At 37.3% G+C, this 27612-nt stretch overlaps 1 protein-coding gene across 17 annotated transcripts in view; it reads right to left on the bottom strand.

Moving 5' to 3' along the window:
* UBE3A (ubiquitin protein ligase E3A) overlaps window positions 1-27612 on the bottom strand; it is a 96852-nt gene that overhangs the window by 29809 nt on the left and 39431 nt on the right. For 12 of the 17 annotated variants that reach the window (XM_086364911.1, XM_086364907.1, XM_086364913.1 and 9 more), the window contains one exon: window positions 1430-1734. The exons of 3 other annotated variants lie outside the window; for them this stretch is intronic. In XM_086364911.1, the coding sequence (XP_086221037.1) occupies window positions 1430-1734 (305 nt within the window). Of the gene's footprint in view, window positions 1-762; window positions 829-1429; window positions 1735-27612 lie in introns of those variants that run through there. 2 more of the 17 variants (XM_086364924.1, XM_086364915.1) reach the window with 2 other exon arrangements.

The raw sequence follows: 27612 nt of genomic DNA, 5'->3' as shown, positions 1-27612 counted from the left end.
GCTTAAACAGTACACGAAGACTGGGATTAACCACTGCTGTTGCTGCTGCTGCTAAGTCGCTTCAGTCGTGTCCGACTCTGTGCGACCCCATAGACGGCAGCCCACCAGGTTCCCCTGTCCCTGGGATTCCACTAAGTACCTCTAATCCAGATAAAGCACATAGCCAAAAAGATGGGTACACCCATCCTGTATTATAAACCTCAATGGCTTGCTGCATTCAACTGTGACAGCACACCCTACATTCACAGTAACTGTTGTTCTTGTGATACACATTTACTGGGAAAATGCACATAATGTGCTGGTGATTCAGTCGCTCAGTCGTGTCTGACTCTTGCAACCCCACAGACTGTAACCCGCCAGGCTGCTCTGTCCATGGGATTCTCCAGGCAAGAATACTGGAGTGGGTAGCCATTTCCTTCTCCAAGGGATCTTTCCCACCCAGGAATCAAATCCCAGTCTCCTGCATTGCAGGCAGATTCTTTACTGACTGAGCTATATGGGAAGCCCTTCTTTTACATTATACATATTAACAACATTCCCTTATTTATCTACGGTGTGCACTAATTCACAGAATAGAAATATTCACACAATAAAGTTGTATAAAGTTGTAAGAACTGCTTTATTGTGGAAATGAATAGAAGCTATAACACAACAACATTTCACTAATTTAAACTTGATTCAAATGACGTTACTGAAAACTTTATAGAGATTTAACTTATATACATCCTAAACAAAAAGCTTCCTTTTTTAAAACAGAATTACCTCTGGGCAGGGCTGTCATTCATTCAGAAATTCAATTAGCTTGTTTCTAATACTGATTTGCCTTCACTGGGAGAAAGAAAACTTGGGTGATTAGACAGCAAAGTAAGGCTTGGATGGAGTCTACCATTGTTAGGTAATGATTCTTGGCAGTATGAGTGTGCTAAATGCCTGGGAGAAGATGAGCATGATACAGAAAGAATAAATTAGAAGGAAAAACATTATTCTTCAGGTAACTATTACAACATTTGCTGTGTCTTCAGAAATAGAAATTCCTCTTTCTGCTCCATCTGCTATATAGTGCTCAGGTTCCAAAATGCATTCCAGATATTAGGCCAGCTATTCTAAGCTGGTTGACTTCATGGCCAGCTTATGTGATTAACTACTACGTAATACATTTTTCCTAGTGGAAAACATTTAATATTTCTAATCAATCCATTAAGAAATGAACTTTTGGAAATATAATCTGCTTCTAATTAGAGACCATAAGAATAGTGAAAGAGTTAAATCATTAACTCAATTATTATTTAGTTCTGCCCTTTTCCACATAAAAATCAATTCCACTATAAACATGTCCTAAGCAAACGACAACACCAACACCTCACACATTTTGAAAATCTCTAATTTGGTTTTCAGTCAAAAATTCTCAATTAAAAATAGAACAACTTACCTTTAAAATCATCTCTTGCTCCTTGCCCGTCCTTCTTGTTCATTTTTATGTCAGAGCAGTTGTTAGAGGCACCTTTAGAGTTTTCAAGGTAAGCTGAGCTTGCTCCTTTCTTGGAGGGATGAGGATCACAGAGTTTTGCATTAATCTTATAAAGCTCGAGGGCTTTAATAGCTGCTGCATTGTTATCCATACGACGAAAAGTTGGACAGGAAGCACAAAACTCATTCGTGCAGGCCTCATTTCCACAGCCCTCAGTTAACTGGTGGTAGTAGCGTTCTATTAGATGTTTTGCAGCTGCTCGCTTCCTGTACCAGACATTCAAACAATAAGCACAGTGATTAGTACAGCTCTCAGGTACAAAGCTCAACAGATCATCAGCAAGGCAAAAGTTAGTCAAGCACTGAAGTAATAAACTTGCATATTAAGATAAAGTATAGAAAATGGAGATGCGCTACTTACACAAAACCTTTAACTGGAGAAATATTTGATAGCTATTTCTGAAGACCTAGGAGTATCAGTGCTTGTCAAAATACTGTTTTCATAGAATGTGCTTTCCTTTGGTTTGGTGAGTGGGGCTTGTTTGATGTGTTTTAATTGTTTAGCACAACAGCTGAAAAGTTTTGTGACTAAGAGTTTTAGTATGTTATCACTTTAAAACTAACACTAAGAAAATGAAGAGTCTAAAGTACCATTCCAGCTTTCTTTTACATAATCCCCGTTTTGTTTCAACAGTCTGTAAATACTTGATTGATAGGTAACACAGAACTTCTATGCGGAACAAAAAAGACCCCCCCCTTCCCTGTTTCACTATATGGGGAATTTAAAAAGATATTTATAAATAAAATATTCAAAGCTTGTATTATATTGCAAGAAAGTGGCTCAAAACATACTACCCTGAACCCAAAAGGTGTCATTAAAACTTCCTCATTAATACCATGGTACCATTAATACCTCATTAATACCATGCCATGGGAATATCAAATATTTTAAACTCTCTTTAGAGCAAAATCTTATACCCCTCTTACTTTGTAAGCTTAATGTATGTGAATTGAATGTTTCATTACTGCTGTTCCAGAAGACCTAGCAAGGTCAGTCAAAGTAAAAGTGTTAGTCCCTTAGTAATGTCCGACTCTTTGCAACTCACTGACTCGTTGCAGGCTGACTCATTGTAGGCTGCAGAACCGACTCACTGGAAAAGACCCTGATGCTTGGAAAGACTGAAGGCAGGAGGAGAAGGGGACGACAGAGAATGACATGGTTGGATGGCATCACTGACTCGACAGACATGAGTTTGAGCAAGCTCTGGGAACTGGTGATGGACAGGGAGGCCTGGCATGCTGCAGTCCATGGAGTCACCAAACGTTGGACCCAACTGAGCAACTGAACTGAACTGAACTGACTGTAATCAGGAGACTGTAGCCCACCAGGCTCCTCTGTCCATAGAATTCTCCAGGCAAGAAAACTGGAGTGGGTTGCCATTTCCTTCTCCAGTGGGTATTTCCGATCTAGGGATTGAACCCGGGTCTCCTGTATTACAGGTAAACTCTTTACCATTTGAGCCATTCAGGGAAGCCCAGCAAGAATACTGAAGAAGGGGTTATTTCATCAAGTAAGAAGCTGGACTAGATTTCTATCTTTACGGTTTATTCAAATCTTAAGATCTATATACTTCTACTACTATTGATGTTATAAGATGACCATAACTTTGAGTAGTCTACTGAATTAAAAAAAAACCATAATTCATAGCTATTCTTTTTGGTTCCAAATACACATGTAGGAATAAAAACATCAAATAATCATAACTAGAAAAAATAATTTACCTAATTTAATTCTTAAGATGTTCTTACAATTATCTCACAAACATGTAGGACTAAATGGCAAACAGTATTAGTTTAAATCTTGTTAATCGTGAGATACATCTTGTTAATCATGAGAAAGGGAACAACTCACAAGAAGACAAATAAGGGACACATTAGTAAGTTCAATTTTCTCTCAAAAGTAGGACTTTGTCTCTAAACTATCAAGTTAAGTGACAAACAGTAATAAACACATTCAATTCATTCTGCCGCTCTGTTTTTCAGATGTTCCATGCAAATTTACCACTTACTACATGCAAATAGAGGAAAAAAGAAAAACCCACAAAATGCTCTTAAAAACTGCATGAACATCACTTGAGATATATTATATGCAGTTATAAATAATTCCACTCCTGAAAATTAAAATATTATTCCAAATATATTACTGTGCAAAATATTAAAGTGACAACATGTAAAGAGAAAAAAAGGATCTATAAGATTTATGCCACATATTGCTGCTTCTTCAAAAATGCAATAGCTTTCTCTTGTGAGAATATAAATAAATATGCATTTTCTTTCTGGCAGAAAATTATTAACATGCATCAAAAGTCTTAAAAATGAATACGAGGATCAACCATATGAACCAAAGATCCCATTTTTGGTGAAATAGGACAGTTTTGCAAAATACGATGTTTCTATAAAGCCTGGGAAAAAACTGACATACCATAAAAATAGGAGATTGCTAAAAGGAACTGATAACCATCCATCCACACAATGGAACAAATAAAAATTATCAAGATCTGAATTTAGCATAGATAACATTAATTGATATTTTAATTGTAAAAGTCAGTTACAAAGTACTGTCATAATTAGCCTTTTTTATTTCAAAGTGTTAATAGCCATTTCTCTGAATGTGATTGGATGGGTTTTTAAAATTATTCTATCATGTTGCTTGGAAGTTATTTTTTCTATAACAGTACTTTATTAAAATTAATGCATATGAAAGGGGAAATGTTAGTGGTCTTAAAACTTCATATATGTGATTTGAATGGCTTCCAGGTTTACTAAATTATCAATATGATTTTTTAAAGATTAGTTTCAAAGTTCAAAATACCAAAAATAATTTAGCTATTTTTAATAAGAATGTTGGGTTTTGTCCTTAAAAAAAAAAAAAGTCATATACATAATTCTTTTTAATGTAATGCATAAACAAGTGTGAACACCAAAAACAGAACAAGACTGAGAAGTCAGAAAACTGGCTCTAAGTCTCAAAGCAGCTGTACTATTGGGCCTCAGTTTCCAATCTTTAAGGCTCCCTATAACAGGGAGGTCAGCAAAGTACTAGCATTTATTGAATAGCTGGTATCATACTGGACACACTGCTAGGCACCATAACACAGGTTATCTCAGCTGAGTTCCATGACTCTGAGGATTATCATCAGTCTACAGCCAAAAAGGGACACAGAGTCAAACCATGTATCCAAGGTCACACAAAGGTAACTGCAGAACTTGGATAAAAACAGGAGTCCAGAGGCCTTCCAGCTTCAGAGTCTAAGTCGACCATACTGTCTTACAGAAGGTGATACATTTCAATTCCAATTCTTAACAATAGTAGTACTAAAAAACTTATACGGAAAAAAATATCCTATAAATAGTATGTAACTGAAAAAAGTAAAATGCATTCTGAAAAACCATAATTTGAATCTCATATTTATGGAATATCTGGCATCACACAAGAACACAAGCTTCTTGAGGAACAGGTAGCACTCTATTCAGCAAAGTAAACATATCTATTTTTTGAAGACCTACATGTTAGGCATTTTACAGATGCTCTCACTTTGGAAGATAGTAAACCCTGTAAGTTAAAAGCTCACACTCAGGCCAGACTGTCCAAGTTCACATGATGGCTCTGCCACTTAGTAACTACGTGACCCTGAATACGTTTTTTAAAATCTCCTGTGTCTCAGTTTCCTCATTTTAAAAATGATGGTATATACAATTATTATGGTTGTGAGAGAACTGAATGAGTTACTATATATATAAAAAGTCCTTAGAACACTGCATAGCACACAGTTTAAGCACAAAGTGTTAGCCAAAAGTGTTAGCCACCATTATTGTTTTAATTGTTACTACCATCCTAAAAGTCTGTATTATGCTCAGAGGAGTTACATAACTAGTCACACATCTTATAAGAGATCTGAATCTAGGTTTGACTCCAAACCTTGGGCCTTTAATACCATTAAGAAGAGATTTAGGAGTAGGCCCCTCTATTTGATCCACCTCTCTGCCCCAAGAATTAGGAACAGCAGCTAGACTGATGAGACAAGACTGAAAGGCCAAGCCAGAATCTCCATGTTATCAGTGGGATCAACCATATCAAGTATTTTTCTTCTTCCCTCACTTCACTGACACCTGGAATTAGCTGTACAGAATTCTGTATCCCCATCTAATTAAGAGCATATTAAAAAAAAAAAAAAAAAGGTCTCGACATTGGGAAATGTGTATGCTAATAATGACATTTTGGTAAATAACCTGTACAAGATTAATCCCTATACACTAAGAGTTACCAATTCAAAGATCATGGACCAAATCTGTCACCTGCTTTTTTTTAAAAGCTTTGTAGACTAAGAATTGTTATTAAATTTTAAATGGTTGAGAAAGTCAGTTAAAAAAATTAAATCGTGTGACATGTAAAATTACATGAAGTTCAAATTTTAGCATCCACAAAGTCTTACTTAGAACATAACCATGCTCATTGATTTACATGTTGCCTACTGCTGTTTGCACACTAAAGCAGCACAGCCGAGTAGTTTTCAGAGATTGTACAGTCTAGCCTGCAGATCCTAAAATAAATACCACCAGGCCATGAGAGAAACAATTTCCCAACTCTTAATTTAGAGACTGTGCCCTCCAGTGATGCTTCCATCCAATCACGTGGCCTCCTCACTCTTTTCAATCAGCAAATCAGTGCAATAAAATGCATAACTCCCTCAAATGTGAAGAAAAGAGGGAGGGAGGAAAGGAAAGATAAAGAAGGGACAAGGAGAGAGAAAGAGGAGGAAGAAAATGAGAAAACAGGAAAGATATGAAGAAAGGTCTTTTCCCTATTGGTTCCTTCAGTGACACGTTATAGGTCATTCAAAACTATCTCAAGATGGGTTCTGGCTTACTTTCTATAATTTCCTTACATCTTACTTTTATTTTATGCAAAAAAAAAAACCAAGTACTTTATAACATACTGACTTTTTATTAAAGGTACTTCTTCTTATCTAATCCTGTGAAACCATCTAGTGAGAGTGCTCTCAATGATCTTGACTCTTGACATTACTTAACACATTTAAAACAGTACTTCCCACTGACTTACCTTATTTCTATGAATCAGTAAGACAGTCCTACAAGTAAATGTTCTATGGAATAAATCATATGTGGAGGGCAAGTTACTCTAGAAAACGTGGCAGAAATCTTTTTAAGAATGGTTTCACCTTCAGGGAAAGGGATGTCAGTGACTGAAATGTATGGGGATAAAAAAGATGGATTGATGAATAAAAGTAGAGGGATAGATATGTGACAAAGCAATGTAAATAATAAAAACAATCTAGATGACAAATGAGATGAAAAATTCTAGTAGAGGTGATGAAAGTCCAGCTGAGTTACTTCAAATCCTAAAAGATGATGCTGTGAAAGTGCTGCACTCAACATGCCAGCAAATTTGAAAAACTCAGCAGCGGCCACAGGACTGGAAAAGGTCAGTTTCCATTCCAAATTGCAAAGAAAGGCAAAGCCAAAGAACGTTCAAACTACCACACAACTGCACGCATCTCACATGCTAGCAAAGCAGTGCTCAAAATGCTCCAAGCAAGGCTTCAACAGTACATGAACCAAGAACCTGCAGATGTTCAAGCTGGATTTAGAAAAGCCAGAGGAACCAGAGATCCAATTGCCAACATCTGTTGGATCACATAAAAAGCAACAGAGTTCCAGAAAAACATCTACTTCTGCTTCACTGACTATGCTAAAGCCTTTGACTATGTGGATCACAGCAAACTGTGGAAAATTCTTCAAGAGATGGGACTATCAGACCACCTTACCTGCCTCCTGAGAAACCTGTATGCAGGTCAAGAAGCAACAGTTAGAACCAGACACGGAACAAATGGATTGGTTACAAATAGGCAAAGAAGTACATCAAGACTGCATATTGTTACCATGTTTATTTAACTTATATGCAGAGTACATCATGTGGAATACTGGGCTGGATGAAGCACAAGCTGGAAACAAGACTGCAAGGAGAAATATCAATAACCTCAGATAAGCAGATGACACCACTCTTATGGAAGAAAGCAAAGAGGAACTAAAAAGCCTCTTGATGAAAGTGAAAGAGGAGAGTGAAAAAGTTGGCTTAAAGCTCAACATTCAAGATCATGGCGTATGGTCCCATCACTTCATGGCAAATAGATGGGGAAACAGTGGACACAGTGGCTGACTTTATTTTTCTGGGCTCCAAAATCACTGCAGATGGTGACTGCAGCCATGAAATTAAAAGACTCTTGCTCCTTGGAAGGAAAGCTATGACCAACCTAGACAGCATATTAAAAAGCAAAGATATTACTTTGCCAACAAAGGTCCATATGGTCAAAGATATGGTTTTTCCAGTAGTCATGTATGGATGTGAGAGTTGGACTATAAAGAAACCTGAGCACCAAAGAATTGATGCTTCTGAACTGTGGTGTTGGAGGAGACTCTTGAGAATTCCTTGGACTGCAAGGAGATCCAACCAGTCAATCCTAAAGGAAATCAGTCCTGAATAATCGTTGGAAGGACTGATGCTGAAGCGCCAATAATTTGGCCACCTGATGCGAAGAACTGACTCACTGGAAAAGACCCTGATGTTGGGAAAGATTGAAGGCAGGAGGAGAAGGGGAAGACAGAAGATAAGATGGTTGGATGGCACCACTGACTCAATGGACATGAATTTGAACAACCTCTGGGAAATGGTGAAGGACAGGGAAACCTGGCATGCTACAGCTCATGGGGTCACAAAGAGTCAGCCATGACTGAGCAAAAACAAAGATGACAGGCACATGGCATCAACTTATCTGCTTGTTTGTAAATTTTTTAAATAAATCATGCAGGGAAAATACTGTTGCCATATTGCAACTTTTTTAGAGAACAGATCAAATAAACAGCAGAGGGAATGGTTTCAGCCATCAATGAAGGAAAAGGAAAACCATCACCATCAATGACACAAATACCACATTTGCTGACTCAGTTTTTGGAACAGTCCAGTATTTAACAGAAACAAAAAAACCCAAAAAACCCTACAATAATAAGAGTTATACTCTGATCACATTATGTACAACAACTTAATTTGTCTATTAAGGAAACAAATACGAGGAAAGTATGCTAATGTTCCTGTACCAACAGCAAACCACTGACATCAGAACCACTGAAACAACTGCCAGCAATATAACATGAAAGTTGAAAATGATCTTAAATTGAACTTAATAGGAAGCTGGAAAATAAACAATGAATACAAGAACAAAGGCGATGAAATAAACAGCAACTATCAGGGGACGTCCCTGAGTGGTTAAGACTCCACACTCCCAATGCAGGGGGCGTGTATTTGATCCCTGGTTGGGGAACTAAGATTCAGCATGCTGCATGGTGTGACCGGTAAAAAAAAAAACAAAAACAACAACAACTGTCAGAAAGTGAAGATGTATCAGTGAACAATGAGCAAACAAGACTGGAATTAAAATTAAAAGGAATGATAGAGCTTAAAAGAATCAGTACTGTGACTGCAACCTAAAAACTACTGGTGGACAAAGTACAGAATAATGAAAGGCGATAAAAAGGCAAAGATCAAAAGAACATGTGAATGTTAAGTATAAGGACTATAACTGAAAATAAAATCAAATGATGATGTGAGGAATCAAGACGTCAGAGATAAAACACAAAGGGCCCAAGACTTGTATCATCAGTCTATAAAGCTAGTAACCACTGTTTACTAGCATCAAAGTAAGCAGAACACCTTTGTTTCTTTTAAGATATTACCTCTGTAAATGTGCCATCCCCTTTCCCAAAGTTTTACTTAACATAAAAAAATTTTAAGAATGACCAATGTTATCCTAGATATTAGTAGGCCTTATAGAAACAGATCCAATGAAAAAACAACTGTGACACAGCTATGATCAGGTTTAAGGTAGTGTCTGTTACAATGGACCTGAATGAATTATTAAATTATTTGAATCATGAACTCATTATTACCATGATCCAAACAACAAACCATTAACTACAGAATAAGATATAGTTTTCACCAAAAAGTTTTTACTTAAATTGGTATATTTTACTTTAGAAATATATTCAACAATAACTCCTGAGTACTCTTTTCTGAGGTTTATAATCTCACTGCCTAAATAGTTTCTTACACAGTATACACAGAAACTGTAGAATAAACTTATATAAAATTACTCATCTTAAAAAACATTTTGGTTTTTTTAAACAGCGTGACATTTTAGAGTGAAGTATAACACACAAACAATAAAATATATCCATCCATCTCCCTCCAATTAAGATCTGAAAGGGAAAGGAATACAAAGCACATGCTGGCACTGCTGCAGAGCAACTAATTCTCTGTGATGATCATGAAATACGATCTTTGATTTCTATTTCTGATTCAAAGACAATCAAGACAAAACTTGTCCCATGACTAATTATACACTTGAGTGTCTACCATGGATCAGGCAATATGCTGTAATTTCTGTGATAAAGATCTGGCTGGCTGGCTATTTTGCAATTCTAGATAGCTAGATCACCTATAAAATAATCTTTTTGTTAGGGAGCTCAGAAAACCTTGGAGTTATTTAAAAACTTAATAGAATTTAATATACACTGCTGAAAAAACACCTAGAGTTCTTTCAATGTTAGGGTGAAAAAATTATTAAGACAGATATTTTAATTTATACTAAAGATTATTTAATATATATCAAAGTTAGTTTTGTATAGATGATAAATGAACCCATAGGTATATTTCTCCATTAACTGAACTGTACAACTACTAAATTATCTGAAAAAAGATAAAAAACTAACCAGCTAACCAGAATTGAGTCAGCAGGATAGAGAAAAAGGAAGCACCAGATTCTCACACAGAAACTCTGACTTATATGTGATGCCAAAACTTTTTTGAGAGCTCCAAAACCAGTTAGAAAGCTGCAGGTACCCCCAGCAAACTCAAAGACTAAACCAGCCAGAAATGTGTAAGAAAAGTTATTCCATATCAACTGCCTCAACCTCTCCCCAAGTAGCACAGTTCACAATAGTGATGAAAAGCCTAACTTACAGCATCACCCTTGATAAGGGGGAAAAAAAAAAGAGAGAGAGAGAGAATTATGTGCAACATTCCAGTTTTTCTAGGGGCTGTATAAGGGACTAGTTTCTGTCTAGCCTAACTCAGAGAACTGGACCCAGCATACACTGGACGCTGAGGGAAAACAAATGGCAGGTCTCTGGCTTGCTGTAGACCCAGAGAACCTTAAATGAGACAGAAAGACACAAGAGAGGGCAAAAGACTATATACTCTTGAAAAAAACAACCAATAATAAACCCCTTCAATTGAGAAATTACAAGGACAAGTCCAGAGAAAAAGCACCCCCTAAAAGATTTTAGAGGTACCAAGATTCTCTAGCTACGCCGAATGATGTGATCCCCCCCTCTATGAAGCCAGTCCATGAAGAATGGGAGAGAAGGTGTTTTCCAAATGCAAAATCCACAACAACAAGACACACAAAAAACAGAATCATGACCCAGTCAAATGAACAAAATAAAGTTCTAGAAAATGACCTTAAACAAATAAGAGTTCTACAAATTAAAACGACAAAAAAATTCAGTATAATTGCCATTAGGAAACAAAGTACAACAGAACATAAAAAACTAGATGAAATCATGATGCATGAACAAAATGAGAACATCAACAAAAAGAAAAGACAAAAAAAGAACCAAAAAAAATTCTAGAGCTGAAGAATATAATAACTGAATTGAAAAATTCACAAGAGGGGATCAATGGCAGATTTGATCAAGCAGAAGAAAAAAAAAAAAAAATCAATGAACTTTACGGGTGAGTCTTTGAAATTCCTGAGTCAGAATGAAAAAAAGCAAAAAAAAACAAAAAGAAGAAAAGTGAAGAAAGTCAAAGGGACTTACGGGATAGAATATCATCAAGCTGACCAACACATGCACTTGGGAATACCAGCTAGAGAAGAGAGAATGAAGCAAGCTAAATGAAAAACTAATAGCCAAATGCTTCCCAAATCTGAGGAAGAAAACGGACATCTAATTTTAAGAGGCTCAAAGGACTCCAATTAGGATGAAGAGTCGGACACGACTGAGCGACTTCACTTTCACTTTTCACTTTCATGCATTGGAGAAGGAAATGGCAACCCACTCCAGTGTTCTTGCCTGGAGAATCCCAGAGACAGGGGAGCCTGATGGGTTGCCATCTATGGGGTCGCACAGAGTCGGACACAACTGAAGCGACTTAGCAGCAGCAGCAAAGAGGCACATAGTAAGATGCAAAATAAAAAATAAAGAATCCTGAAAGCAACCAAACAGAAACAACTGGTCACACACAAGGAAGCTATCATAAGACTATAAATAGACTTATCAGCAGAAATCTTTGCAGGCCAGAAAGGAGTAGGATGACATATTCACAGTGCTGGAGATAAGTAACTTCCAACTAAAAACACTATTATTTGGCAAAACTGACTTTAAATGCAAAGGAGATATAAAGACCTTGTAGCATAAAAAAAAAGCTGAGCTAGTTCATCCCCATTAAACCTGCCTTACAAGAAATGCAAAAGGATACACAATAAAACAGCATCTGAAAATATAAAGCCTTCTGGTAAAGGTAAATTTATAGACAAACATAGAATCCTGTAATACTGTAATGGTGATGAGTATATCACTTTATATTCAGGTAGAGTTAAAACAGAGCAACATTAAAAAAAAAAAAACTCAACTATAAGGACTTCTCTGGCAGTCCAGTGGTTAGGAAACCACCTGACAAGACAGAGGACACAGATTCAACCCTGGTTAGGAAACTAAGATTCCAGCTGTTGCCAAGCAACTAAGTTCTTGTGCCGTCACTACTAAGCCCACGCATCACAACTAGAGAGTCCATGAACCACAACAAAAGATCCAACACGATGCAACAAACATTCTGAGTGCTGTAGCTAGCACTTGACACAGTCAAATAAATAAATAAGTATTTTTTTAAAACTCAGCTATATGTTAATGGATAGGAAATACAAAAAGGTGTGATTTATGTCATAACAAAAAGGAAAAACATATCAAGTTTTTGTATCCAACTGAAATAATTATTTGTTTAAAATACATCACTACTACTGAAAGATGTTATGTAATCACCGTGATGAACACAATGGTAAACACCAGCTTCCCCAGTGACTCAGTGGTAAAGAAGCTGCCTGTAATAGCAGCCACAGGAAACACAGGTTCAATCCCTGGGTGGGGAAGATCCCCTGGAGAAGGGAATGGCTACCCACTCCAGTATTCTTGCCTGGAAAATTCCATGCACAGAGGAGCCTGGCAGGCTACAGTCCATGGGGTCACAAAGAGTCAGACAGAATCAAAATGACTTAGCACACAAACACAAAGAAAATACTTATAAAAGACGCACAAAGAAAGGAATCAAAGCATGTCACTATAAGAAAAAAAAACACAAAGGAAGACATCTCACAGGAAAAAAGGGAAAAAATAATTATACGATATACAAAAAACAATTAGCATGATGGCAATAATAAATTCTTTCTTTCCTATCAGTACTTTAAATATTAATGAATTAAACTACTAATCAAAAGATACAGAACAGCTAAATGGGTTACTAAGTTTAAAAAAAAAAAAAAAAAACACCCCAACCGTAGGGAAGAGAGTAAATTAGCCAAGACAGCATGTTCAGGCTCTCTTGCCCCAAGGTTTGTAAACAGTGAGTGCGCGGCAGCTGAGATCACTGATCGCACTATGCATGAGTGTCACGAGGCACTGCTTGGTCACAGGCTACTTTGTGCTGTTGGCACTTGTAAGCTCCACCTAGAAAGCGGCAGCATTACTGCTGCGTCACGGCTGTGCCCGTAGGACCAGCCACAAGAGGAGAGTATAGCAGTTCTGCTGCTACGGCTGCTGTGCCAGCCAGACAAGAATAAAGAATAAATGGGTCCGCAATTCCTATGGCTCCTTGAGTTTTCTTCCAGCTTCCCCACTTGTGCCTTGTCTACCATGGGTTCAATAAGCAGTGTGCACAGTGAGATACAATGACAACTGGCGTCAAGAACACTATCAGCAAGACACCAACTAAATGCAGTATACAAAAGAGTTACTTTACAGATACAAGGACATACATACACAAGTTGAAAGTGAAATAAAGAAAAAACATACTATGCAAGTGATAACTGAAAGAAGGCAGATAATATATGAGAAAATAAAGACGTGTAAGTTAAAAACTGTCATTAAGAAACAACGGACATAACATGTAATTTTTAAAAAATGATCAATTCACCAGAAAGATACAACTAAAAATATATACGCAGAGCACTGAAATAAATTAAGGAAACATTGACTGATGGAAGGAAGAAACAGTAACAATTATAGTAGGACATTTTAGTACCTCACTTTCCATATATATATTTATATATATCTACCTGACAAAATCATTTGGGAGACAAAGGACTTGAACACTATAATAGAACAAATGGACCTAACAATCAAATAAAAGATGTTGCACAAAACAACAGCAGAACCTCCAATTCCTCAATTGCACATGAGACGTTTTCCAGGAAAGAGCACATGCCACGCCACAAAACAATCTTAGCAAAATTTCAGAAAACGGTGATCATACTGTGTCCTTCCCAACTGCAACAGAATGAAATAAAAAATCACAATTAAAAGGAAAACTTGAAACTAGCCACTATGGAAATTAAACAACATAGTCTGAACAACCAATGGGTCAAAGAAGAAATCAGAAAAAAAAAAAAAAATTACAGAATACCTTGAAAGAAACAACTATGAAATACAGCATACCAAAATGTATGGGACGAAGCAGAAGCATGGGAACTTCAGAGTGGTAAACACCCACATTAAAAAAGAGAAAAGACTTCAAATCAACAACCTAATTTTAGACCTCAAGTAACCAAAAAAACAAACTAATTCAAAGTTAGAAGGACAACAATGAAGATTACAAAGAAATGAAATAGAGCACAGACGAAGAGAAAAACTAACCAATGACAGTTGTTCGGGGGGAATTTCAAGAAAATCATCAAATCATTTGCTAAACCAAGAAAAAACTCAAATTTTCAAAATCAGATGAAAGAAGATAAATTATGATGATGCCACAAAAACAGAAAACATCTTTAGAGACCACTAACAACAAGATACACCAATGAGCTGAATAACCTTAAAAGAAAATGAGTATATATTTCTACAAAAGTCCAGAACAAGATAGTTTCACTGGAGAATTCTACCAAAGATTTAAAGAATTAACACCAATCCTTCTCAAACTCGTCCCCAAAAATGAAGAGAAGGATACCCTTCCAAATTTACCTATGAGACCAGCATAATCCTGATGCCAAAATGAGAGACATATGAGACAAGAAAAATACACACCAATAACCCTGATGAATACGGATGCTGCTGCTGCTAAGTCGCTTCAGTCGTGTCCAACTCTGTGCGACCCCATAGATGGCAGCACACCAGGCTCCCCCGTCCCTGGGATTCTCCAGGCAAGAACACTGGAGTGGGTTGCCATTTCCTTCTCCAACGCATGAAAGTGAAAAGTGAAAATGAAGTTGTTCAGTCTTGTCTGACTCTTCACGACCCCATGGACTGCAGCCTACCAGGCTCCTCAGTCCATGGGATTTTCCAGGCAAGAGTACTGGAGTGGGGTGCCACTGCAAAAATCAATAAATTACTAGGAAGTAAAATCTGACACTTTCAAGTTATACACCACCACCAGGTGGGATATATTCCTGGAATGTTAAGGATGTTTCATCGTATGAACATCAGTCAATGTCATATACCAAACTGCCAAAATGAAGGACAAAAATAACATGATCATCTCAACTGATGCAGAAAAAGCATTTGACAAACACCCTTTCATAACAAAAAGTCAAACTAGACACAAAAGGAATTACCTCAACATAATAAGGGCCATATAAAAAGTCCACAGTCAGTATCATGCCCAATGGTGAAAAACTGACAGTTTTCCCTCTAAGATCACCAACAAGGCAAGGATGCCTGCTCTCATCATTTGTTTTCAACACAGGATTCCTGGCAATCCTAGTCAGTGCATTCAGGTAAGTAAAACCAAAGAAAGTATCCAAATAGGAAAGGAAGAAACAAAATTATCTCTGCCCACAGGAAACCATAAAGATCGCGCGCACACACACATGCACACACACACACACAAACTGTTAGAACTAATAAATGAATTTGGTAAAGTTGCAGGATGCAAAAATCAGTTTTGTTTCTATGAACTAACAATGAACAACTTGAAAAGGAAATTAAGAGAATATTCCCCTCCATACCAGCATCAAAAATAAAATTCTTATGGACAGACTTACTGAAGGAGGCCAAAGACTAGTACACTGAAAATGACAATACACTGCTGAAAGAAACTAAAGACACAAACAAGTATCCTGTGTTCATCAACTGCAAAACTGAAGTGCTATTAAAAGGTCCATACTACCCAAAGAAATCTAAAGATTCAATTCAATCCCTAACAAAATCCCAATGATATTTTCTCAGAAATGGGAAAAAACAATCCTAAAATTCATATGGAATCTCAAAGTATGCCAAGTAGCAAAAATAATCTTGAGAAAGAAAACAATGCCAGAGGCTTCCAATTCCTGATTTCAAAACATCTTTACAAAGCTACAGTAACCACAACAGCATGGTACTGGTATAAAGACAAGACATACAAACCAATGGAACATAACAGAGAATCCAGAAATAAACCCTTAAAACCTAACAGTCAAATGATCTTCAACAAAGGTACCAAAGGTATACAATGTGGAAAGAACAGTCTCTTCAAGTGGTGCTGGGAAAACTGAATATCCCCACACGAAGAATGAAGCTGGACCCTTAGTTTATACAATACAATATACAAGTTAGCTAAAAATGGATCAACCTAAATATACAAGCTGAAACTACAAAACTCCTAGAAGAAAACATAAGGGAATGGTTAAAGGACATGAGATTTGGACAATGAATTCTTTGGTATGACACCAAAAGTACAGGCAACAGAGGCAAAAATAGCCAAATGGGGCTATATCAAACTTAAAACTACATATCAAATTTATGTAACCTTGCTAAGAAATGTAGGTCTTTTGGAATTTACTGACTATGGGCTTTCAGGACACTGTTTTCCTGACTTCCTTTCTCTCTGGCTGTTCTTCAGATGCTTCCCTTCCTCTAGAAATGCTTATACTCCCCAGGGACAAGCCATTAGACATCTTCTCTTTTGTATTTCTCTTTGGAGATTTTCATCTTTCAAGGCTTTAGCAATACCTGATTACTTCCAAATGTCTTCTTCAGTATATTTCAAACTCTGCCTGAGAAAACAGAACTATTATTTCAGATCTTATGGCTATTTTTTATGGGCTCTTTCTTCAGGGAACTGTTTAAGGGGTGGGGGGTAGAAGGAACCCAGAAGATTTTTAACATCACAGGGACTCAGGAGGTATGGCAATATAAAAAGAGGCAATTTAGCCAAGATGAATTGCAAAGGATGACTGGGGAACAGATGACAAAGAGGGTAGGAAGACTGTTTCAGATAAGAGAGAAATGAGTGAGTGAAGGCAGAAGAGTCTGAGAACAAGGTCTTAAGACCACTGGATGCAGTTCAGTAGCATAAAGTTCAAGAAGGACTCAAAGACTAAGCAAAGGCAGGGAGAGGCCAGATTATGGGAGAATTTTTAAGACATGATAAGGAATTCAGATTTTAGCCAGCAGAGGAGTAATCTAACAAAGGTCAGTAACTTTCTTCCCATAAAAATATATATATACTTCATCTGGCAAGAAGTTTCAGAATATTCACACACTTTTCATAAACCACTAGATAACAACATCTGCAGCAGGAGTCATTAAAGGGTTTTAAGTAAGTCAATGACTAAGTCAAATCTGCCTTCATGATAATTCCATGTTGTAAACTGGGACCAAAATTGGCAAAACTGGAGGCAGGCAATCTAGTTGGGTAATGACTACTATTAGAGACCAGACAAAGAGTGAAGAAATAGCAGGAAAGAAAAGGAAACTGATGGAAGAAACATTTAAAAGATGTATATGCAGAGGTAATGAATAGAAAAAGCTGAATACATAGGTTTTCTGGGATGGGCACCTGAGTAAAAGGTACTGTTACGAGCTTAAATAACAAAAACAATAAAAATTCATTAACATAGTGAGTGGTTTTTGCCCACTATGGCCTTTAATCCTCACAAAGTATTCTAGGAGAAGGACTGTAAACTATTCCCACTAACAATTCTTAAAATCTTTTAAGGACATGTACAATATAATAAAACGCAAATTCACACTGATCCCAAAAACTGCTTCGCTGGAGTACTTCAACAAAATAACAGGGCTGTGCTCACTCTGCCTTCTGAGAAGACTCAGTCAGAGGCATTCATCCCTACTATGAACCAGAAGCATATCTCCTTCTATTTAAAGATTCAGCTTAGTATCATTTCAGGATCATGACTGCTGCTCCCACAGTAACCTGTACCTATTTTCAGTACACTTTATAATAAGTGCCTATTAATTACATGGTAAGCTCCCTGAGACACACGATCTGACCATTTATCTACAGTTACGTTCTCAGAACCCAGCAAATTTCAGAAACTCAGTGAGGATTCTTCATTTCCTCTCCTGATACTGTCTAGAAAGCAGTGTCAATTAACTATTTTTTTCTAGTACTTAACCACGAAGGGAGGCAGATACCTCCCAGTTCCTTAGGCATATCAGAGGCACACAAAGGTGCATGCAAAGGCTCAATCTGGACAGCAAGAACATGGTGTCAGAACCCAGGAGGGAATCCTGGAAACAGAAGAGCCACCTTTATTTTGTATCTTTTACTTCAGAATGTACTTCAAGACATTATTTAATCCAAAAATATTTTTAAACACATATAAGTATATTTAATTCGGAGTTGTATATAAATATTTTCTTCCACTCCACAGACAAAAGAGCATCTAAGCTACATCTCAACTTCTGATTTCTGGTTCCACAAGCTAGAAAGTAATTACTCCAATCCAGTAACAAAAAGATGAAGAGATGAAAGGACTCCACAACTCTTCTTGGATTCCTAAATGACGGAGGAGCATAACGCCAAATGTCCCTAATACTGAGAGACAGGCAAATACAGGGAGTCATAGTTTACTGAAGCAGAGATCCACAAGTAGGAACCTGTGACAGGACAGAAAAACCTTAACTGTAATTGACAAACTCCTAGAAGCTCGGCCTTAAGAAAATCTGGACTTAAAAACTCCATAGAGGGAGGGGCCAGTCTTAGGGGAGCCCCCAGAATTTTTATGAGAATTACCCCAAGGAGCTTGAGCAGGTTCTCAGAGCCAGTACTGAGGAAACTCCTCTCATGCTTCTAGCAGGGGGGGCAGAGAAAGGAACCATTTCAAGATATACCAGTGCCCTCTTGAGAGTCCCTGGGACTGCAAGGAGATCCAACCAGTCCATTCTAAACAAGATCGGTCCTGGGTGTTCTTTGGAAGGAATGATGTTAAACCTGAAACTCCAGTATTTTGGCCACCTCATGCGAAGAGTTGACTCACTGGAAAAGACTCTGATGCTGGGAGGGATTGGGGGCAGGAGGAGAAGGGGACGACGGAGGATGAGATGGCTGGATGGCATCACCAACTCGATGGACGTGGATTTGAGTTGGTGATGGACAGGGAGGCCTGGCGTGCTGCAATTCACGGGGTCGCACAGAGTCGGACACGACTGAGTGACTGAACTGAACTGAACTGAAGTGAAGTGCCCTCTCTTCTTATCAAGGCCTGTCCTCAGGCAAAAATACTTTATCCTGATGGGATATTATCAAATGCTTTCTTTCCGCTTACATCTTACTATCACATTACTGATGGCCTATTACAGCAATTCCGTTTACCTGGGAAATCATGCCAGCTATCAAGAAAAAATTACAAGGCATACTAAAAGGCAAAAAACACTATTTGCAACCACAGAGCAAGCTTAAGAATTAGAAATGGCAGAGATGTTGGAACTATCATACCAGGAATTTAAACTAACTAAGAGCTAGTTAATATATAATTTACTAAGCTTTAATGAATAAAGCAGGGCGTCTCTGGTGGCTCAGACGGTAAAGAATCTGCCTGCAATGCAGAATACGCAGCTTCAATCCCTGAGTGGGGAAGATCCCCTGGAGAAGGGAACAGCAATCCACTCCAGTGTTCTTGCCTGGAGAATTACATGGACAGGGGCCTGGCAGGCTACAATTCATGGGAGTCGCAAAGAATTGGACCCAACTGATTGACTGACTGACACACAAGTTGGATTATCACAGGACTGCAGGCTTGGTAATTCACCATATCAGTAAGACTAAAAAGGAAAAACCATATGATCTTTTCAGTGAATAAGGTAGACAGCATGTAAATGTAAGCAGAGATGGATATCCTAAGAAATAACCAAAACAAACAAACCTAGAGATCAAAAACACTGTAACAGAATTTTTAAATGTCTTTTGAGGGCTTAATAGTAGACTGGAAACAATTAAGAAAAGAATCTCTGAACTTAGATATTATCATCAGAATCTTTGAAAATTGAAAAGCAAGGAGAACAAAGACTAACAATTGTGGGACACTATAAAAAGTGTAACACACACATAATGGGAATACTAGAAAAAGAAGAAAGGACCATCAGAAATATCTGAAACAATCACTGAGAAATGTCCTTAAATTACTATCAGGTACCAAGCTATAGATCCAGGAAGCTCAAAAAACACCAACCAGGAGAAATTCCCGCTCTAAAACCCTACACTTAGTGATATCATTTTCAAACTACAGATAATCAAAGATAAAGAAAAAAAATCTGAAAGAAGCCAGAGGAGGAAAATTCCTTACCTACAAAATATCAAACATAGGAATTACATCTGACTTTTCCTCAGAAACCATGAAAGGAGAGTGAAATGAAATACATTAAGTACTAAGGGGGATGGGGGCAATGGAGAAAGAAAAAAATACCAACCTAGAATTCTATACCCTGTGAAATTCTTCTTTAAGAGTGAGGCAGAAATAAAGACTCTGACAAATAAAACTTCAGGGAATTTGTTGTCAGCACACCTGCCTTCCAAGAATGTTAGAAGAAATTCTCTAAAGAGAAGGAAAATGATACAGATTGGAACCTCAAATTTACATAAAGGATGAGTACTGATAAAGAAATAAGTGAAAAGTATACAGATTGGGACCTCAGATTTACATAAAGAAGGACAAGCACTGATAAATAAGTGAAAAGTAAAAGAAAACCTTTTATTTTTCTTAATCTTAACTAATCTAAGACATACAAGTTGTTTAAAATAATATCAACTATGTACTTGGTTTATGATACTTATGTGTACATATGTGTGTGTGTATCTACTCATGTATGTGTATACGTTGTTGTTGTTTAGTCACAAAGTTGTATCTGACCCTTTTGCAACCCCATGGACTGAAGTATGCCAGGATCCTCTGTCCATGGGATTTCCCAGGCAAGAATACTGGAAGGGGTTGCCATTTCCTTCTCTAGGGCATCTTCCTGACTAAGGGATCGAACCTATGTCTTCTGCACTGAAAGGTGGATTCTTCACCACTGATTGTCAGAGTGGATCAAAAAACAAGACCCAATTATGCATTATCTGTACTTTATATATAAAGACACATATAAATTAAATAGGAAAAATATATACCATGCTAACAATAATCAAAAGAAAGCAAGAGCAGCTATATTAATTTCAGCCAGAGCAGACTCCAAAGAAAAGGTATCAGGGTCACACCTCCTAGAATAAAGAATAATGGAAATGAAAACAAAAATAAACAAATGGGACCTAATTTAAAGTTTTGGCACAGCAAAGGAAACCACAAACAAGATGAAAAGACAACCTTCAGAACAGGAGAAAATAACTGCAAATGAAATAACTGACAAAGGATTAATCTCCAAAATATACAAGCAGTTCATGTAGCTCAATAGCAGAAAAACAAATAACCCAAATCAAAAAATGCGCAGATCTAAATAGACACTTTTCCAAAGAAGGTGAACAGATGGCCAATAAACACATGAAAAAATGTTCAACATCACTCATTATCTAGAGTAATGCAAATCAAAACTACAAGGAGGTTATCACCTCACAGCGGTTGGAATGGCCATCTTCAAACAATCAACGCTGGAGAGGCTGTGGAGAAAAGGGAACACTTGCACAATTAGTAGGAATGTAAATTGATACAGCTACTATGAAGAATAGGATTTCTTAATAAACTAGGAATAAAACTACCATATGATTCAGCAACCCCACTACTGCACATATACCCTGAGAAAACCGTAATTAAAAAAGATACATGTACGCCAATGTTCATTCCAACAGCATTTATAATAGGTAGTACACGGAAGAAACCTAGATGTCCGTGTTATCAACAGATGAATGGATAAAGAAGTTGTGGTACATATACAACAGAATACTACTCAAATATAAAAAGGAACGAATTTTAGTCAGTTATAGTGAAGTGGATGAACCTAGAACCTGTTATACAGAGTAAAGTCATTAAGAGAAAGTCAAATATATATTAAGTCATTAAGAGAAAAACAAATATATATTAAAGCATATATATGAAATCTAGAAATATGTTATTAATGAACCTATTTGCAGGGCAGGAATGGAGATGCAGATCTGTGGACACAGCAGGGGGGAGAGGGCAGGACAAACAGAGTAGCACTGAAACATACATACTGCCACATGTAAAAGAGAGCTAGTGGGAAGCTGCTGTGTAACACAGCGAGCTCAACTCCGCGCTGCTCTGTGACAACTCAGAGGGGTGGGATGGGGTGGGACTGGGGAGGTTCAAGAGGGAGGGGACTCACATATACTTAACCACTGATTCACCTTGTATGGCAGAAACCAATACAACAATGTAAACCAGTTATCTTCCAATTAAAAATAAAACAAAGTAAGTTATCAGGGCTAAAAGGGGGCATTACACAAGGAGAAATGGGTCAGTTTTCCATGATAATATCGCAATCCTTAATGTGTATGCACCGCACAACAGAGCATCAAATAACTTCAGGCAAAAAACGATAGAACTACAAAGAAAACTAGAGCAATCTACTACTATAGTCAGAGACTTCAATACCTATCTATCAGGAATGGGCAGATGGAGCAGGCAGAAAATCATTAAGGGCACAGATGGACTCAAGAGCACCATCAATCAACTGACATCTCTTGAATATTTCATCCAACAACAGCAGATTACACATTCTTCTCAAACTCACATGGAACAGACCACATTCTGGGCCAAAAAACACACCATAACACATTTAAAGAACATTAGACTTCCATCCTGGTATTAAATGAGCCAGACAATAAAGAAATTAATATGAAACCAGTCAAATGATATTAAATCCCATGAAGATAAATACAGCATGGGAAAAGGAATAGGGAAGACAGAACATGATCATTCTTTGAAGAAAGTTGGTCAAGGAAGGACTCTCTGATAAGGATCATTTGAGAGCTATAAAGCAAAGGAGAAAGGAAGCCATGTGGTTATCAGAGAGAAGGATCACAGAAAACAGGCACACATCTTAAGAACACCAAATCATTAAGGGCAAGAGCATTAAGCAAGTGAGGATAAAAATGGGCAAAAGAAAATACAAAGGTCACAAAAGTGAAAGGAAGCACAGAGCCTTGTAGATCCTTGGACTTTACTCTGAGGGAGAGACCTCTGAAAAGTTTTGAGCATAAGTAACAGGGTTTAATAACTTCAATCTTTGATCCAATAACAATTAGCTATTTCAATTTACATTATGGTTGGTATACTATGTGCTGAGTTGCTCAGTGGTGTCCAACTCTTTGTGACTCCATGGACTAGAGCCTGCCAGGCTCCTCTGTCCATGGGGATTCTCCAGACAAGAATACTGGAGTGGGTTGTCATGCCCTCCTCCAGGGGATCCTCCCAACTCAGGTCTCCTGTATTACAGGCAGATTTTTTACTGTCTGAGCCTCCAGGGAAGCCCAAGAATACTGGAGTGGGTAGCCAATCCCTTTTCCAGGGGAACTTCCTGACCCAGGAAATCAAACCAGGGTCTCCTGAATTGAAGGTGGATTCTTTACCAGCTGAGCTACCAGGGAAGCCCTATGAAGAAATCTTATCTATAGATAATAGATAATAATGGCCTGAGGACTATGGCCTGAGGACTAAGACCTTGGTCATGCCAACATTTAGAAAAAAAAATAGCACTTGCAAATACTGAACCATAAATCACTTGATACACTTACCCTTGGTTCCCTTTACAGTCTTAATTATATACCTAAAAACATAGCCGAAGTGTTAGAGATAAGGTTGCGGAGTAACTACCAAAAACAAGAAATCTGAAATTACTAAAACTGCTTTGAAATCATTAAGAAAATTAAAGAGTCTAAATTAGTATGTAAAAAAAGACTACTATATGGTATGTAGAATTTAAACAAAATCCAAGTATATTATATAACTGAATAAAAAGATCTGGGTTATTGTGTCAGTTCTATTTCGAGGCTAAACTATAAATTAGCATGCAGCTGTTAAAAACTATGTTTTTCTGTGCTCTAGGAAATGGGTGACACTAAGAATTTCTAAAACCATGCATATTCTTTAATTTTATATAATTATTTAAAATGTACTCGAGGTGTTCCCTAAAGGATATCAAATGCAAATATATCTCAAAGTGGTAAAAAGAATCACGCTTTAATAAATATAAGATGTTGCCATTAATAAAACACACTAGTTAATTCTTAGATAAAAACAAGAATCCTTCATCGCCTATTTTGTAAATCAAGACACATAAGCTTAAGGTAAAAGAAATCTTACTAAACTACTGCCTAGTTATGGTTTCTACAGTTATAGAAATTTGAGAAACTGTGGCAGACATGAAAACTTAGAACTATAGTCTCACCATTACAGCCAGAAGCTTAGAAATCTTTGTTAGTTCTAATTTCCAGTTACTCCACCTTACAATGGGCAACAGCAATGATACCTTGCTAAACTCAACCAGAACTTAACACCAGAGTCTCATCTGGAACCTCATGATAAACATCCTACCGCACCTCACATTCTTGCCATACTACAAAACACAAGCCTCATCTTTCCTTTTCATTCTTTACTCTTGATGCATCCATCTAACCTCTTCCATCAAGATCGCGAGAAACACATTCATATCTTCAATTGCTTTATATAATGTTTTCTCAATCTTTTAGCTTTCACTGAAACCTAACTTGCCCCCAAATGCATTTCTTATAATTCTTTTAAGTGACGTTTCCACAGACAACTCAAGTCCCTAAATGTACTGTTATCCTTCTTATTCACTGTATTAAAAACAATGCCCATCCCCCATTTGAAAGAAAAAAAAAAAGCACAACACAAACACAACTTATACTTAGAAACTTTCTGGTAAATTGCACTCATATACTAAAGCCTCTATTTTGCCCCAGTTATATCACTGGCATTGTGACTTCAATGCCTGTACGCATGATCTATCCCAACCCTCAAGCCCCCAAAATACTTGACTTTCTTAACTTGAGGGTCCCTCATCTCCTCTCAGTTTCAGCCAATCACTACCTTAGGCTCTGATCATCATCATCTATGCTTGTAAGAGTTTCACTTAAACTGAAACTATCTTTGACCCATCATGCGTTCTATAACCAACCCAACATCTTCATCTGGCACCACAACCTTTCCAACAGATGACATGTAAATTCAACTACTCCAATGTTAACACTCTACACACATGCCACTCCCATCTGTTCTAATAGCCAATGGTGAAATACCATGCATCTTTTTCTGGCTACTACAGAAAAGTCGTCTAACTGCAAGTATGGATAAGTTAATCTTAGCTGGGTACCCTGTTAGCATGAGACTCTCAATATCTGGTCCACTTCACCCATTTTCCCCAAGAACTTTCCAAGTTTTCAGTCTTTTCAAATCCCCTAACCAAACTCTTGAGTTCTACAAAAACTACTTTAAAATGTTTCTTAAAAAGTTACATGGTCAAAAAACTATAAAGAGAAATACCCGTGCTCCCATTAGGATGGCTTATAGTGAAGGAAAAAAAAAAAATTACAAATGTTGAGAATGTATGGAATTATAACCTTTGTGCATTATGTGGTCAAACTGTTAAAGTGGTACAGCCACTCTAGAAAACAGTATGAAGGCTTCTTGTGCAAAAAATTAAAAATAGGACTATCATATGATCCAGCAATCTGACTTCTGGGAATATACCCAAAGAAATAAAAGCAGGGTCTCGAAGAGGTATTCTTACACTGCAGCATTATTCACAATAGCTAAAACAAAAGCAACCGGTGTCCATCAGCAGATACATGGATAAACGAAATGTTACATACATACAACAGATTATTCAGTTCCTAAAAGGGAAGAAAATTCTGACATACACTACAACATGGATGAACCCTGATATCATGCTATGTAAGTAAAATAAGCCAATCACAAAAAGACAAATACTGTGGGCACTCAGAGTATACGAGGTATTGTTGTCCAAATCAAAGAAAGTAGAATGGTGATTGCCAGGGTCTGGGGAGAAGAGTGAATGGGGAGTGATTTTTTTTAACTGACGACAGTTTCAGTTTTGCAAGATGAAAAGAGTTACAGAGATGATGGTGGCAATCATTGCACAACAATATAGATGTAACTAATTACCACTAAATTGGACATTTTATAATGTGTATTTTACCACACAAAAAAATTTTAAGTTACATGGACACATATGTTTGAAAAATACATTTTATAATCCCTTCTTGGAGATGCACAATGTATATCATTCTAAAGGATTTTTTACAATTTTCAGGAAAGAAATCTGCTGTTTAAGTCTATATGTCCCAAGCTTAATCAACAATGAAACCACTTCTTCCATAAGCACACAGTGTTGTAGCTGACCTAACTTACTAAGAAAATTGACAGTTTAGGCACAGTGGCTTTGACTTCCCCATTCTTACCTACCAATACATTTAATATTACATATTCATCCTTGGAGAAGAAAATGGCAACCCACTCCAGTGTTCTTGCCTGGAGAATCCCAGGGATAGAGGAGCCTGGTGGGCTGCTGTCTATGGGGTCACGCAGAGTCAGAGACAACTGAACTGACTCAGCAGCAGCAGCAGCAGCACCAGCACTCATCCTTACCTCCCTCTTCTACATTCATATGGGTCTTTGCTCTTATTCAAGAGAAATCCCTATACCTATATTTTTCATTCCAACCTTTATTACCTTAAAGCCCTGCTTCAATAATCACCATCTCTAGTTATTTTAAACTTCTTATATTTTCACAACTAATCACTGAAGTCTTAACTACTTCACTTTCTAAATACTTTTCTTTAAAGCAGAAAAGTTTATCTTGAATTCCTAATATACTACTGCCCTTATTTAGGCTTTCATTGACTAAATTTTGGTCTTCCTACCATATGATTTCTCTTCAATCCTGTTTCCTTGCCAGCAAAGTTACTAAAAATATATATATCTAACAAGGTTACCCTACTTAGCAAATTCTTTACTGACTCCCAAATACCTATGAGAGACAGGCCAAGGCCGTTCCCAAAGCATGCAAGCACCTAGTCCTTTTTATCCAGTCTCATCTCCTTTAACTTTCCACCTTTCGGTTAGCCTATAATCTAAAAATCCTCAACTGCCTACTGCTTCTTACGTTTACTATGTGGCTTTGTAAGTGCTCGTGTTTCTGCCTAGCATGTGCTAGCTAACTCCCAGTCTCACTTCAAGACTTAACTTAGCCTTCCCTGATCACCCCTGTTTTCTGCCATGTGGATTAGGTCCCTATTGCATCAAGGTACCTGAGTACACTGGTACTTCTTTATGTTCATGTTCCATCCTGGGATCCTTCTACCACCATAAATGAATTGATGTGCTTCCAGGTCTTTCACACTAACAGACTAAAACTTCTAGGGGAGCAAAAATATGTAAGAATCCAGGGGTATGCAATTATCTGTCTAGAAGTAGAAATCTAGTAATATGTTACCAAGATTTAGAGGTATTTATTTGGTAGGGAAAATGAGACATGTGTATTCCTATCTTCCAATTTACTTTCTAAAGTATTACTCTCTTTAACTGGAAATTGTTTTCA

The sequence above is a fragment of the Bos grunniens genome, chromosome 21, assembly GCF_055505025.1.
Source record: "Bos grunniens cultivar Pamir isolate PY7600 chromosome 21, Bosgru_T2T1.0, whole genome shotgun sequence".
In the NCBI taxonomy this organism is placed as follows: domain Eukaryota; kingdom Metazoa; phylum Chordata; class Mammalia; order Artiodactyla; family Bovidae; genus Bos; species Bos grunniens.
This window is presented reverse-complemented; position numbering and strand designations above follow the sequence as displayed.